Raw genomic sequence first — 16965 nt, forward strand, 5'->3', positions numbered from 1 at the left:
GACAAAAAAAAAACAGTAATTAGCACAACAGAAGCCATGTCATTTTAATGAAACACTTTTATTGTCAAGGTGCAATTGAACCAAACAATCCAAATTTACAATTAGGCTGATGGGCTCTAAGTATACAATCACACTTTGTAACGTTGCTGTTCAAATCAGCATGAGTTGTTTATTCAATCGTCTACTTGAAATATAATCTGTAAGTTTATTGATAGTTAACTATGAGGAATTCTTGTGCTAACATGCGTTCTAAAGCCCTTACAATAATCTACTGGAATGCCATGATTACTCTGTTTTGTTCTTTTGTTTTACTTCAAATAAACTGAAGACTTTGTTTTTACAAATGCATGAATTAGTTACATAATTGCATTACTGAAATCTGGATGCATGCAATAGTTAGACTCATTGGTTTTGAAGCGATGCGTTAATCAAAAAAATCTAAAAACAAGACATTTTATGACAGTAAATGTACGTTCTCAACTATTGTAATTTATAAACCTTTGTGTTTCTAATGAATGAATGAATGTTTTGACAAATTTTGCATCCTCTCTAGTATTATTCACCTGAGTTCCACCTGAGACTGAGTTTAAAAGAACTGAGAATCTTCCACCCAACAACAGATTAATAAAGTCATCTTAGGTCATCACCTTCCATTGCTTTATCAATACAATTTGGCATTTTTAGCAAATAAGCTGTGATACAATTCAAATAATTCCATAAATATTATGCAAATGCGCCGACAAGCAGTTTCAAAATTCCTTTTGCTCATATATGAAGAAGCACAGTTGTGCAACTGATAAAACATAACTTAAGTAGAAAAGTCAAGAATGACTTCAGAGTAGTGATCCACAAAACACCACATTAGTTTAGGCATTTTTATGTGAATGAGTGAAGCATGTTTTTTAGAGATCCAAACAGTTTCTGGATGCATATTGCCTTTTGTGTTCATATTTTATGAAATAAGATGGATTGGCACAATGGTTGCTTAGCAACAGGTATGTAAAGGTTTCAAATTTGAAAGCCTAGCCCTGCTAATTTGTTTGAGCTATAAGCTTGACATTTTCTCTTCACGAAGAACAAATTGCACCCATGTCTATACGACCTACCTAAAGTTACAAGATTTCCTGTAAATGGGCCTCATTCATGAAACATGAGCAGAATGAATTCAGTTTACATAAGAATATTTCAAATTATTTACACTAATGTCAGCGAGTAAATATCATATCACTAAAATCCCATAGGGGGGATGTTACAAATTTTCTGAAACTGACAGTGATGATGGACCAAGGTCAATATTTCAGTAGTACAATTTTCATTGGATCAACAGAATAGAAATAACTCTTAAGGCATTTAATTATTATCATTTTTAAATCTGTGCTTAAAAGGCCTAAACTTCTGTACATTGTGTATCTTGGACTCTGGTCATTGCTGTTTGCAGCAACTTTTGACTGTGTACTGCCTGTTGAGTTTCAGCCAGGAAAGGGAGGAAATAAAGCAGATAAGAGAACCAGAAGGAAAAGGAAAACAAATGGTGGAAATGAGCCTTGAAACTTCTGAGTGTCCGTGCAAATTAGGGCCACATTCCCTCGATCTTTGTCTCAAAAACGCATTTGAACCAAGAACAGATTTACACCTCCTTTGGTTCAAAGATATTTCCAACTGGGAGGTTAAGGACAAAGAGTTCACACAAGGTCCAGTTAAAAGTTTTTGATGGTACTGTAATGTTAAAGTTATCAGATAGGTGTCGCGTTTCCTGTTCCCGAGGGCCCGCGACCACAGCCACTGCCAACCCGTCTGAGAGAGTGTAGCGCGACGGCACAGCATCCGCGCAACAGGGAGCTCATGTTGTACATCGGCATGCCTTCATTCCGTGGCCCTCGGCAAAGCCACGCCAGTGTCGGAACTACGGGGACGGCCACCGCTAGGAGGTCGATCAGGAAATAGCGGCTCCAGTGGCTCCTCTGAGGGGGGGTTGATTCTTCATCCTCCCCCTCTCCATCTTCATCATTGACTTTTACCACCGTTGTTTCCAGTGGCGGCAGCTCGAGAGGTGGTAACGCTCTGGGACACGGTTGCTGAACCTGTGGCTTGGTCAGCACTGTTGGTGTCGCTGTTGATGATGTAAATTCAACTGTGCTGTCTAGCGGTAAAGTTTCTGTGATGTAAGACATCTGAGCAGGTGAAGTAGTGGCCGAGGATGGCGAAAACACCAGCGGCTCAGCTAAAGTGACGTCTGGTGCGCACGTTGCTGAAGTGATGACGCTCAATTCCTCTCCTCTGCCCTCTTCGGAGATCCAGGTTATGGTGGGGCTACAGGCCTGCGACCGGTACCCTGGCCTGTCACTCACTTCGGATGCACTAGGGGGTGCTGTTGGAGGAGGAGGAGGTGGTGCTTCCTCCTGTGGTAGGTGCAGAAACAGATGGTGGTGTGGGAGGTAGGCATGTGGACCACAGCTACAGTTGTTATTAACAGCATGACAGGACCGGCTAACAGGCAACACCGTCTCTCCGCTACACAATCTCTCGCAGGTTGATGATCGCGACAAAGTGGAGCATAGCGTTGCGTGAGGGACTTGTTCAGACAGTAAAGCTGCTTCCAGAAGTAGATGAGTACGCCCGTCACCTCTCGGTAACGTCATTGCCCCTCTGTTGGCGGGAATGTAGCGATCAGAACATACATTTCCATTGCGGTCTGTAGCGCCAGGTGACGTATCACTGCTCAGCCTGGTGAAGGTGGCGCTGCGACTCATGGTGTGGGCCGGGGAGCAGCCACAAGACCTTGATGCCCCAAACCGTTGGCTTATCCTACCGACACCTAGACCTTCAGACTTGCAGTCCTGTTGATCTGCCTCTGTTCCCAGGTTGGACCTAACTGTGTCAACAGCCTCCTGAAGCTGCCGGATCTCCTTCCGGGCCTTTTTTAGGGCCAGCTGAGCCTCTACGCGATGACATTCCTCCTCTATCCAGTCCTCCTGCATCCTAGTCAGCTGAATCCGTAACTCCTCGACCTCAGAGTCTCTGCCGTGGTACAAAAAGAACAAGGGCATAGTAATAAATCTAATGCTGCATTCGAAATTGCAGGTGGTTTAGTAGGTACTACATTTGGTTTGAAACTTACTTCGTGACCATTAAAAAAGTATGCTCTATATAGTATGAGTTTGGGTAGTATGAATACAATCAGGATGTACTACAGCTGTCATGTGACCACTGTCATGTGGCGTCAGTTGCGCTGTTTCACTGTCATTCACAACTGCTCTTCTGTGGCCTTGTGGGATAATAAAGTCTTCATCAGATTTAAACTTCAGAATCTCACAAGAAGTATTTGGTTATTCAGGTACTTTTCGTCAACTGTTTTCTAAATACCATATAGTAGGCATATTCGGACACTGGGTAGATTCCGCTAGATATATAATATATACATATATACGTGTGTGTGTGTGTGTCAAATCAAGTCAAGTCACCTTCATTTATATAGCGCTTTTAACAATATAGATTGTTTCAAAGCAGTTTTACAGTGATAATAGTAACTTAAAGTAACTGAGATTGTTTTGGCTTTACAGCAGCTCTAGAATAAAGTTACTGTCCAGCTAAAGTTATATTCTATAGTTTATATATAGCTATAGTTCATTCACTTCAGTCGCAAAGATCATTAGTTATTAACTTAGGGTCCGCTAACACGACACCGTTCTAACAGAAAACCCTTAATGTGATCCGGCCGCTCATTTGAGTTTGTGTGTGTGTGTGTGTGTGTGTGTGTACTTGTTTAACCTACATTGTGAGGACCAAGGAAATGGATTAGTAAACATACTAAATGAAGGTTATTTTGAAAATGTACAAATGAAGAACGTTTTCTGTGATGGGTAGGTTTAGGGTTAGGGTTAGTTTATGGGGATAGAATATACGGTTTGTAAAGTATAAAAAAAACATTATGCCTATGGAAAGTCCCCACAAAGATAGCGAAAACGTTTCTGTTTGTGTGTGAGTGTGTGTGTGTTTGCGCATGAATGATTAACAGGACATGATCTTGTACTGCTAGAATGGCAGGAAGCTGTAAAACTCCACTGACACGTTGACAGATAGAAGCCCTACTAACCGGTCCTGAAGCCTCTCCACATTTTCCTTCAGCCGAGCTCGTAAGTGACGAATACACACTTCCTTCTGCTGCAGTGGGGTGAGATACTGCTCAGGAGCTGGTGGACGGATCCCGTGATTCTCACTACAGGTCGCATACTTCGCCTGCCGTCTGGTTTAGAAAACAAGGAATAAATAATATTTCATTGTGATTAATCTCATTATTGTAAAATATTTAACATGTTAACGGTACAAATAAAACTAAATAACAGGTCCAAGTGTAATTATTAGGCTCTGTAAATGGTGTGACAGTGTACATTTAGGCAACAATTATTTTTTTACCCGTCTCACTTGCCCATTAAAGCAACAGATTCTATATTTCTCTATTTCTACTGAAGAGAAAATTAAGGAAGCTCTAAGAGGTCATGCATTGTACTTTTTTCTTTCTTGTGATCTCGAAATAAAATAGCTATTTTCTCAAAGTATCGACATAACAAAAGTTGTTTTCTTTTGATCACACCTTTTTACCATGTACTCAACATAATAGCATGTTGTTTTTTATTGCACTAGAGGCAGCAAAAGCTTGGCGCAATCCTTAAGCATCATCTGTGAACAAATAGTTTTTTACTTTGATCAGGGATTCACTCGAGCTGAAATAGCTCTACATCTGTGAGTGACTGGCAACTTCCACATTCATGTTGTACATTTGAGAAGCTCTCCGGTCTACAGTTTTATTGTCGAAGACAATATAGTGACCCTAAATATGTGGTCAGTTTTATTGCCAGCCAGTCCATCTGTACAGCGTGCAATTTGTAATGGCAATGGGGAAGACATAATGTGCATGCAAAACCAGTCCCATTCACAAGGAAATTTAATTAAAGATAAAATTACATTGCAAGTCAATTGCAAATTAGATCTACAGAGGAAGAGATTTTCAGAGAATAACAGCTATGTCATGACTTCAGAAGACTTGGAATATACACTGCCCAGCAAAAAAACATTTTTGATTTGATTGGATGATTGGATAAATAAAATGCTTGACAAAAAAAATGATGCACCTCTTGATGGAAATACATGTTGTGATGTTATTTCCAACAAGAGGCGCATCAATTTATGGTCCAGATCTTGTATTGTCAATGCAAGAGTCCAGCTCTCTGTAAAGTCTCCTCCAGCACATCCCAAAGACTTTCAATGAATTTAAGCTCTGGACTCAGAGGAGCCGATTCATGTGTGAAAATGATTCTTCATGATCCTCACAACCATTCTTTCACAATCTGAGCCTGATGAATCTGCACATTGTCATCCTGGAATATGACCATGGTGTGCCTTCCTACATGGTTGTTTAAAAATTCAAAATCTACACACTCCATCAATTAGGATTAGAAGAACTGACAAACAAACAGCAACTTTTCTTTTGGCCGGGCAGTGTAGCGTGCGAGAAGTATGAATTACCTTTCATGGGCAGTTGTGTCCTAATGGTTAGAGAGTCAGACTGGTAACCCGAAGGTTGCAGGTTTGATCCTCAATACGGGCAGGAAATGACTGAGATGCCCTTGAGCAAGTCACCGAACCCCCAATCGCTCTCTGGGCGCCGCAGCAAAAATGGCTGCCCACTGCTGCCAGCTCTCGTGTGTGTGTCCACGGTTTGCAGTGTGTGTGTTCACTGCTGACTACTCCTAATGTGTGCACTTACTGCACTAAATTGGATGGGTTAAATTCAGAGGACAAATTCTGAGTATGGGTACCATGCATGTCAGTTTTATGGTGCTATTTATAGCATAAAATCCCCAGTCCCCATTCACTTTCACATAGAAAAGAGCAGCTTTTACATTCTACAAAATATCTCCTTTTGTGTTCTAAAGAGGAAATGTAGAAGTCATGAGGGAAAGTAAATTAAGAATTTAAATTTTTGTGTGAACTATTCCAACACGCACAATCACATCAGTATTTCTGAACTTCTGAAATTCTGATTTAGACACAAGTAAACAGACTTATACACTCACCTAAAGGATTATTAGGAACACCTGTTCAGTTTCTCATTAATGCAATTATCTAATCAACCAATTACATGGCAGTTGCTTCAATGCATTTAGGGGTGTGGTCCTGGTCAAGACAATCTCCTGAACTCCAAACTGAATGTCAGAATGGGAAAGAAAGGTGATTTAAGCAATTTTGAGCGTGGCATGGTTGTTGGTGCCAGATGGGCCGGTCTGAGTATTTCACAATCTGCTCAGTTACTGGGATTTTCACGCACAACCATTTCTAGGGTTTACAAAGAATGGTGTGAAAAGGGAAAAACATCCAGTATGCGGCAGTCCTGTGGGCGAAAATGCCTTGTTGATGCTAGAGGTCAGAGGAGAATGGGCCGACTGATTCAAGCTGATAGAAGAGCAACTTTGACTGAAATAACCACTCATTACAACCGAGGTATGCAGCAACGCTTTTTTTGTGAAGCCACAACACGCACAACCTTGAGGCGGATGGGCTACAACAGCAGAAGACCCCACTGGGTACCACTCATCTCCACTACAAATAGGAAAAAGAGGCTACAATTTGCACGAGCTCACCAAAATTGGACAGTTGAAGACTGGAAAAATGTTGCCTGGTCTGATGAGTCTCGATTTCTGTTGAGACATTCAGATGGTAGAGTCAGAATTTGGCGTAAGCAGAATGAGAACATGGATCCATCATGCCTTGTTACCACTGTGCAGGCTGGTGGTGGTGGTGTAATGGTGTGGGGGATGTTTTCTTGGCACACTTTAGGCCCCTTAGTGCCAATTGGGCATCGTTTAAATGCCACGGCCTACCTGAGCATTGTTTCTGACCATGTCCATCCCTTTATGACCACCATGTACCCATCCTCTGATGGCTACTTCCAGCAGGATAATGCACCATGTCACAAAGCTCGAATCATTTCAAATTGGTTTCTTGAACATGACAATGAGTTCACTGTACTAAAATGGCCCCCACAGTCACCAGATCTCAACCCAATAGAGCATCTTTGGGATGTGGTGGAACGGGAGCTTTGTGCCCTGGATGTGCATCCCACAAATCTCCATCAACTGCAAGATGCTATCCTATCAATATGGGCCAACATTTCTAAAGAATGCTTTCAGCACCTTGTTGAATCAATGCCACGTAGAATTAAGGCAGTTCTGAAGGTGAAAGGGGGTCAAACACAGTATTAGTATGGTGTTCCTAATAATCCTTTAGGTGAGTGTAAATGGATATAGAGTCATGTCTGTTTCATTAATTCTATTTTTGTACTGTACTTTTTGCCACCATACAAAATCTGGAACACGACCCTAATGGAAGACAAATCTAATCTGCCTTCGAGTGTGTGCGCCGCTCACCGTGGTGTGGGTGGGTTGGAGCGTGGTACAGTATTGCTCTCTGTGCACTTGCAGGATGCTGCTGAGTAACTGCTGCGGACAGTCGAGTCCCCAAGCGAGTGTCGAGTGCTGCTTGGGGCAGCAGGCCTTCTATGACACACACACACACACACACACACACACACACACACACACACACACACACACACACACACACACACACACACACACACACACACACACACACACACACACACACACACACACACACACACACACACACACACACACACACACACACACACACACACACAGAGAGACAGTGACAGCTGAGCTCTGACGTCCATTTCAAACATGCTGTCACAGTGAAACTGGATGTGTTTTTGAAGGAATTCACACTATTGGTGCTTAATGAATTTATCACATCATAATAATCAGAAAACTATCGATATGTTTGATTATGCATGATGAAGAAGGCGGATAGCATTACCTGCGGGAACCAGCAGATGGTCTTCGGTTCACGGGGACGGACATGTGTAAGGACTGGCACCTTGTAACGGCACAATTACAACGATTCTTCAGGACAGATCTCTCTAAAACACACACACACCACAGAATATGAAATACAGTCAGTACCAAACAGATGAGACAGGATATTGGTCTCTTGGACAGGGATCTTTTTTTTTAAAAGAGTTCCTGACCTTGACATACATGAGGGACTCCTCTCTATGATATCATTTCCTGAATTATATATATTTTTAAATGTGTGTTTCTGCATGTGGGCTGCACTACATGATTCTGATAAACGGAAAACAGTTTTTCAATTCTGAAAAAGCAGTGAATGAGATTTCTTTTTTAAGTCACCATGAAATCAAAACTGGTAATTGGTTTTTTAAACTGTTCACATGTAAGTTTAAAAATATTCTAGCTGAGCTCCAGCGTGAGTTTTTTTAAGGCAACCGGTATTTTAGAACGTATCACCTTGTTATTTCCATGACGACGCACCGTGCTTGTCACATGACACACCGCAGCCTCAATAGGACAGATATATCTCCTTTATTTTCTTTTTCTTTTAAAAATATTCACAAACTTGTTAACTATATCATGAACTATCTTATATTCTGGTTTTAAAATATATGAATGTGTTCTGTCATTTAAGTACCTTTATAATGATCATGTTAGTTGATCTATACTTGGCGATGAGCGCCGCCATGTTAGTTTGCGCCGCAATTCAGAGAATCGCAGCTGTCGGATTTACATCACGTAAATTCATCCACTTCTCCTGAAATACATGAAAGTGGCTGATGAACTGGGAGAAGAACAGAGTAAACTTTATAGTTAGCTATATGCAGGGGCGTAATTTGTGGGGGGGTTGGGGGGGACATAACCCCCCCAATATTTAAATCTATGCATTACAACCCCCCCAATATTTATACCATGATCACATGAAAAGGAGGCATACCCAAACTTCAACCCCCCCAATGTTCAAACCAAATCTACGCCCTTGGCTATATGTGTATCTGATATGAATAAAAAAAACTCGTCAAATTTTAGTTGAAAGGATTATTATTGCCGCTTCCATAGACATAAGTGTGCATTTAACAGACTATAAGTGTTTTGTTTTTTGCTAGTACTTATGTGTATTTAAATGTCTGAAACCTATAATAAACATTATGTGGTTGAAATCACTGACTAGTTGTGATATATGACAGGCGTTGTGCGAGTCTATCTCAGACTCAGTGCCAGTCAAAGCGAGAAACCACATTTGAATTTAGTAGTTGAACATGTGACGCACTGAACGCTCTAATCACATTGGTGTGATCGTACGTGTCAAAGGGTTAATGGAATATTGGAGTTTATAATAAATGATTTATCCGTGCACATCGTCAAATTCATGTGCCCTCTTAATCTTTACTCAAAATAACTTCTCTTCAACATCTCTTCTCTGATGATGGGTTTGCTGGCTTGGGGGCGGGACAACCTGTCACTCACATGAGATCCACCAATAGCAAACCACAACCATCCAATCAATTGGCGATGGACAAAATCAAGTACCGCCCGACATTTGTTCTTGTTCGAGAGGCCGTTTCACTCCGATATACGTCACAATAGGGAAGAATAAACTATCGCAACTTCTGTTTCATGTTGTGTTTAAATGTATACACTATCGGTCAAAAGTTTGGGGTTAGAAAGATCTCTTTTGCTCACCATGGCTGATTTATTTGATCAAAAATACAGTTAAAAACTATAATATTTAGACATTTTATTACAATTTAACATTTCAATTTTAATACATTTTAAATGTAATTTATTCCGGTGATGGTATTGCTGAATTTTCAGCATCATTACTCCAGTCTTCAGTGTCACATGATCCTTCAGAAATCATTCTAATATGCTGATTTGCTGCTCAAGAAACATTTCTTATTATTATCCATGTTGGAAACAGTTGTGCTGTTTCATATGTTTGTGGAAATGGTGATACTTTTTTCAGGAATCTTTGATGAATAGAAAGTTCAATGAACAGCATTTATTAAAGCATTTAATAAATAGAACTCTTTTGTAATAATATAAATGTCTTTACTGTCACTTTTGAACAAAAATAGCATATGTATATTTTTCTTCAAAACAATTAAAGATATGCTAAACTATAGGCCTATGAGTTACGTTTTTGTATCAAGAATTTTGTTGTTTTAATGAGGCTTTTTTCTTCATTGTGATATTAAGTCAAGTATATTTGTATAGCGCTTTTCACAATACAGATTGTATCAAAGCAGCTTCACAGTATTAAATTAAAATAATACAACAAGGTTTGTTTCTAGTGGAATTTATTGATAAAATCAAATTAGATATCCCCAGAATATCCCCAACTGAGCAAGCCAAAGGCAACAGTGGCAAGGAACCGAAAAACTCCATCAAGTGACCTAATAGTGTCCTAAAACTCCATCAGGTGACCCAATGGAGAAAAAAAAAACCTTGGGAGAACCCAGGCTCAGTCGGGGGCCAGTTCTCCTCTGGCGTTTATTAACTAGAGGCCGGATTGTAATTTGAACTGTAAGATTAAAAATATTATATGAATGCCTGGCTGAAGAGATGCGACTTTAATCTAGTTTTAAACTGGGAGAGCGAGTCTGAGCAACGAACAGTATCAGGAAGGCTATTCCAGAGTTTTGGAGCTAAATGTGAAAATGCTCTCCCTCCTTTGGTGGTTCTGGATATCCTAGGTATGACCAAAAGCCTTGAATTTAGTGATCTTAAAGAGCGCGATGGATTATAGGGCGATAGAAGATCCGTTAAATATACTGGAGCTAAGCCGTTTAGGGCTTTATAAGTCAGTAGCAATACCTTGTAATTAATACGGAACTTTATAGGTAACCAATGCAGTGATGATAAAATCGGTGTTATATGATCATATTTTCTTGATCTAGTAAGAACTCTAGCGGCGGCATTTTGGACTAACTGTAGCTTGTTAATTGAGGATGCAGGACAACCGGCTAATAAAGCATTACAGTAATCTAGTCTCGAGGTCATGAATGCATGAACTAACTTTTCTGCATCAGAAACTGATAGCATATTACGTAGCTTAGCAATGTTTCTAAGGTGGAAAAAGGCGGTTTTTGTAACATATGAAATATGATTTTTGAAAGACAGGTTGCAATCGAGTATAACACCCAGGTCTTTTACTGTAGAGGATAAAGTAACAGGACATCCTACTATATTAAAGTTGTATTGCGAGAGGTTTTGTGGGCGGTTTTTTGAACCGATAAGTAGTACCTCTGTTTTGTCTGGATTTAATAAAAGAAAATTACGCGTCATCCAATCTTTTATATCTTTAACACACTCTGTCAATTTGGATAATTTAGCGTTTTCATCTGGCCGTGATGAAATATATATTTGAGTGTCATCAGCATAACAATGGAAACTAATTCCATGTTTCCTTATAATATTTCCAAGTGGCATCATATATATTGAGAATAATAGAGGGCCTAACACAGATCCCTGCGGCACTCCATAGTTTACTGGAGTTATGATCGATTTTTCTCCATTTAAATAGACAAAATGGTAGCGGTCAGATAAGTATGATCTAAACCAGCTTAATGCTTGTCCTTGAACACCAGTATAATTTTGTAGTCGATCTAAGAGTATTGTGTGATCTATAGTATCGAACGCAGCACTAAGATCAAGTAAAACTAGTATTGAGATACAGCCTTGGTCAGAAGCTAAAAGTAAATCATTTGTGATTTTAACGAGCGCAGTTAGATATTAGGACAGTTGTATCACCCAGACAATTTTGACTTTATTCCCCCATAACAATACTATAATTAATTTTAAATTAATAGATACATATTCATGAATAAAACTTTTATTTTTTTAAATAGCCGTATTTAGGTCGCTGTATGTATGAATTACATTATGTATTTTTCATTGACCCAAAAGCAAAATGTTCATGCTGTTATTTTCCAAACACAAACAACCAAAAACACGTCATGCCATTCTGAAGCCGCACCCTTTTGTGCTCCACGCTAGAAAGCTAGTCATGAGAGTTTAGAATAACACAAAAGGTGAGTAAATTATGACATCATTTTGACATTTTTGGCTGAACTATAAGTTGCCGTGGCCATTTGATAGCCACAAACACAAGTGTTTTTTAGGAGACTGTAACCTTGCATCACACTACAAAACCAAATCCACGAAGACACATGCCAGACAATATTAGATTCTCAAGATGCTGAACACAATCCAACAGAGAGCATTTCATTCTGGATGCCACATGACTCACAAGACAATCAATGCTTATGTAAACCAAACATTCAGAACAATACACAAAATGAACTAGACAAAGGCACTCACACATATATACAGCGGACAGATTCTTTCACACTTTGCACTGAGCTATTCACACACTGACAGAAACGTTGATTGTGGTGACATGGCATGATATGGTGACATGAGTGACAAGTGTGTGTGTGGGTGTGGACATAACACTGGATGTCATGATTGAAAAGCTAGTGTGAACTATAAGATTCATGTGCTTCTAGATTATTTGTATGCATATTTGCTGAATGTTCTCAGAATACTCAACTGTCCAAGAATCTCCTGTCATCCATAAATGTGATAATAGTAGTGGACCCTTTGTAAGCAGTTTTGCAATATGTTTGGATTGGACAGATTCTGCATCTCAGAATTTTTTATATATTTTTTCTGTCCACAATGTGCAATGACAAACAAACTGATTCGCTGAGAAGTTTGCACTGTCATCAGCAAAGAAGGGGGGGTGTACACTGCTTTTAAAAATAAAATCCTCCACAATAAATAAGCAGAATGTGTATAATATGGCAGTATATTTAGCCCCTGAGCATCTGTCAGACAACAAGGTTCGGTTCAGTTCAGGACAGTGTACAACATCAGGTCTGCACTATGATTAACATTGACACAGACACAATATCTGGAGACTATGAATCCATATGTTCCAAAACCAGCCTGAACCGTCAAATCCATCTTTACCATCCTAAACAACCCCCCTCAAACTACTTCCTGTTTGCTCACTTTCATTTCTAGTTTGTTTTGCATCATTTCTTATGTTACTCTGTTTGTGTTGCATTCATCATTCTAAATCTAAATCTACTGTATACTGGAGTCTGAGACTACACTGTAAATCAGGGACTTCCTTTATTTAAACCTGGAAATAAACAGAACTTAACAGAATTTTGAAAACATTACAAGAAATGATATAATGTATTATTAATATAAAATATTTCTGCACTATTAATAGATGACTAAACAAAGTAAATATGGGGGTTTATTGAATGAGACATTATTTGTGACACTTGAGACACAAAACGTGATGCTAAAACCACCAGCATCGACACTGTTATTGAACTGAACTGAATCAACACTGGACTGAATTGAGCTGAATAATGACACTATTGTCTTTGGTAGAGCTGCTTTACAGCAAAATTTGAATTCTCTTATATTTGATTGTTTTCCATATTATTTTATTGTTAATACTGTAAAGCTGCTTTGAAACAATCTGTATTGTATAAAGCCCTATAGAAATAAAAGCGACTTGGCGTTGATTGTACACATAGGCGGATGTTTTTTGGAACGTCTTAAATCTAAATTCACGAGTTCACATGTTAATGAAATCTGATGTAATATTATAATGCGTATTTGGCTTGCTGTCCGGGGGGAGGGCTCCGAGCTCGGAATTCGGCCCGACCCCAGAGTACTCCCCCCTATGAATGTATAGATCATGGGTATCTATGAGCAGACCCATCTGAATGTGAGGTGATGGGGTGGTGGCGGGATGCTGAGAAATTTGTCATGAGACAGGAGGTAAGGGAAGGCTTTATTTATACTGGCTTCTTCTTGTGCTGATTGGATGATTACCTGAACATGCTCCTCCCGAACTTTGTTACATAAAACTTCATTTCATGCCCAAATGTTTTGCTGACAATATGTGTATTGGAAATACACATTAGAAAAATACAAATTAGCATTTTCACTAGTTTACTATTAGTGTGAGAAATTAACATTTTAAGGGGCAATATTTGCTCATTTTAATTCATTTTCAGCATTTTATATATATATATACAGTACCAGTCAAAAGTTTGGAAACATTACTATTTTTAATGTTTTTGAAAGAAGTCTCTTATGCTCATCAAGCCTGCAGTTAAAAAAAAAAAAAAAAAAAACAGTAATATTATGAAATATTATTACAATTTAAAATAATGGTTCTCTTTTTTAATATATTTTAAAATGTAATTTATTTTTGTGATGCAAAGCTGAATTTTCATCAGCAAGCACTCCAGTCTTTGGTGTCTTATGATCCTTCAGAAATCATTCTAATATGATGATTTGATACTCAGTTATTATCAATGATGGAAACAGTTGTGCTGTTTAATATATTTTTTTGGAATACTTTTTTCAGGATTCATTGATGAGTAAAACGTTAACAGCATTTATTCATAAAAACAGCATTTATTCAAAATAAAAACATTTCTAACAATATAAATCGTTACCATCACCTTTTATCAATTTAACGCATCCTTGTTGAATTAAAGTACTAATTTCTTTAAAAAAAAAATAGTTATTGTTCCCAAACTTTTGAACGGTAGTGTATATTGTTACAAAAGATTTCTATTCTAAATAAATACAGTTCTTTTTAACTTTTTATTCATCAAATAATCCTGAAAAAAGTATCTCAGGTTATAAAAAAAATATTAAGCAGCACAACTGTTTCCAACATTGATCATAAATCAGCATATTAGAATGATTTCTGAAGGATCATAAGACACCAAAGACTGGAGTACTTGCTGATGAAAATTCAGCTTTGCATCACAAAAATAAATTACATTTTAAAATATATTAAAAAAGAGAACCATTATTTTAAATTGTAATAATATTTCATAATATTACTGTTTTTTTTTTTTTTTTTTTTTTTTTTTTTAACTGCAGGCTTGATGAGCATAAGAGACTTCTTTCAAAAACATAAAAAATAGAAATGTTTCCAAACTTTTGACTGGTACTGTATATATATATATATATATATTTTTTTTTATGTGAAATTGAAAGATCTCCATTATATTGGAGAGCCCAATCCCTAAAAATATTTTAAAAATGACCGAAGACTCAAAAAAACCTTCTATTCTTTCATTATTTCTCAATCCCTCCATGTTCCAGCTTGTACTATTCTGAATATCTGAAACTTTGTATTGCTAGCACTTCTTGTGTTACTGCCTCCTTAAGATGAATATGCAAGTTGCTTTAGATAAAAGTGTCTGCTAAATAAATAAATGTAAAATGAAATGTCATATGCTTCAACTGAATCAATCAACTGAAATACATTTTGTCTGCTATGTCAACTATGTCTGTTGCCAAATCAACATTACATACAAAAGTCCCTGTAAATAATGGCCAAGATCAATGACACAGTTGCTTAAACAACTGTCTCGTCTTTCTGTTTGATCACAGTAATATTTTAATGCTGTCAGTCAAGTTTTGGAGCTCCATCAAATGTTTTTAGGGCTGATTTAACTTTCATTTGACATTACTACACATTCAACAACACTTGCCTCTGAACAATATCTGACCGCCACAGGTCACTCTGGTGTCTGCAGAGTCTGACTCTAAGCCTATGGCCAGACAGGACTACAATAAACATAATATTAATATAAATAAAAGTTCAAAAAAGGCACTACAGGGGTATTTCTTTTCTACCACATTTTAAATATCTGAGACATATCCCTGCATTGTACTGCAATAGTAACAAAAGCCAAGATTTAAACATTTTTTTTAATACAAAAAATTAAAATAGAAATTTTCACTGATGCACAACTTCCATGGTTTCAGGACCGCGGTGGGGGCGGGGCGTGATGACGTCACCAGCCTCCGTATGTTGCAGGTAAATCGTCCCTAAGTAAAGGGCACAAGCGGTCTTACGTAACAGTATGTGATATCAGCAGAATACTGTCCGCCTGTCTGAGACTGAAACGCGTCGCTGCAACAGTGCGTCGTTGGTTTCGCAGGGCACAAAACTATATTAGGCTGGAGAATAAGCTTAGTCTAAACTGTTTTATGCTGAGAAACGCACTTACATATGATACACAAATCATTATGATGATGAACATTAAGCCTCCATCATAACATTACAGACGAGTTTGTGAAAGTCGAGAGAATTAGTGACACAGAAGAGTAAGACCGGGTTGAACGTGACTTACATCCTCTGCTGTTCCGTCTCCCATTCCCAGTGAAGTTTGTTCATGGATGTTGTTGGCTGTCATTTCGCCCGGGTCGGTTGATGATGGACTGATGGATGCTGCTGATGAGAGCGCGCGCACGAGACCTGCGCAAGAAACGACGCATTTGCGTGACGCCGCAACGGTGTTTCTTAAAGGGGCAGGAAACGAAAGTAAAAAAAATCTGGACTTCAAGCTTTTTGTACAGTTATTGTGCGCACATATCTCTCTTTAATCGTTTCGAACCTTTAAAACATTAGTTAACCCAGTGGTGATTGCTTTAAGACAGCAGCTTACAATGTAATTAAACTCTTCATGATTAAATGTAGCTTATTGCCGTTCGTCAGTGGGAGACCAACAACACATCAAAACAGAAGATACACATGACTATGTGTTTTTTGAGTATCCTCTTTGAAACACCAGGCATTCATGGCTCGTATATAGAATTGAAAAAAAAAAAAAAAAATTCAGAGGCCCAAACTGAGCAAAATAATTGTACTGGTGCTGATATTTATAAGGCCAAAAAGTAATATGAAATTCTTATAGCTTGTAATGTAAATCAATGAGATCTTTATAACAGTATAGCAGAGTAGCCTACTATATAAAAAATCAGTTATAAATGCATATAAAATTATTATAAGTGCATATAAATAGTTGTCACTACAGTAGGCCTATATCTTCCATTAAAATGTGTTAAGATTATATTTGTTTGTTTTTTTATTGTAGGGGGCAAAACATATAATGCAATACGATACGATTATTGAGAGATGAACAAATAAACGTTCCTCAAAAGACTAATGTGTCGTATTTTTTTATCATCATTTCTC

The 16965-nt window shown here is 38.2% G+C and overlaps 1 protein-coding gene across 2 annotated transcripts; it reads right to left on the reverse strand.

Annotated features, from left to right (window-relative positions):
- Nucleotides 1–46: 46 nt before the first annotated feature.
- Nucleotides 47–16249, reverse strand: snpha (syntaphilin a). 2 transcript variants are annotated; one of them, XM_084389865.1, is made up of 5 exons: nt 16121–16249; nt 7894–7996; nt 7425–7553; nt 4094–4243; nt 47–3018 (listed from the first exon to the last, which is right to left on the reverse strand). In XM_084389865.1, the coding sequence occupies exons 2-5, from the start codon at nt 7935–7937 to the stop codon at nt 1734–1736; spliced, it is 1608 nt and encodes a 535-aa protein (XP_084245991.1). In that variant the 5' UTR covers nt 7938–7996; nt 16121–16249; the 3' UTR covers nt 47–1733. The 2 variants fall into 2 exon arrangements, with proteins under 2 accessions (XP_084245991.1, XP_084245992.1); XM_084389866.1 differs by having other exon boundaries at nt 7425–7550; nt 16121–16230.
- Between the last annotated feature and the right edge of the window lie 716 nt (nt 16250–16965).

Source organism: Rutilus rutilus (genome assembly GCF_951802725.1).
Source record: "Rutilus rutilus genome assembly, chromosome: 19".
NCBI classification, from domain to species: domain Eukaryota; kingdom Metazoa; phylum Chordata; class Actinopteri; order Cypriniformes; family Leuciscidae; genus Rutilus; species Rutilus rutilus.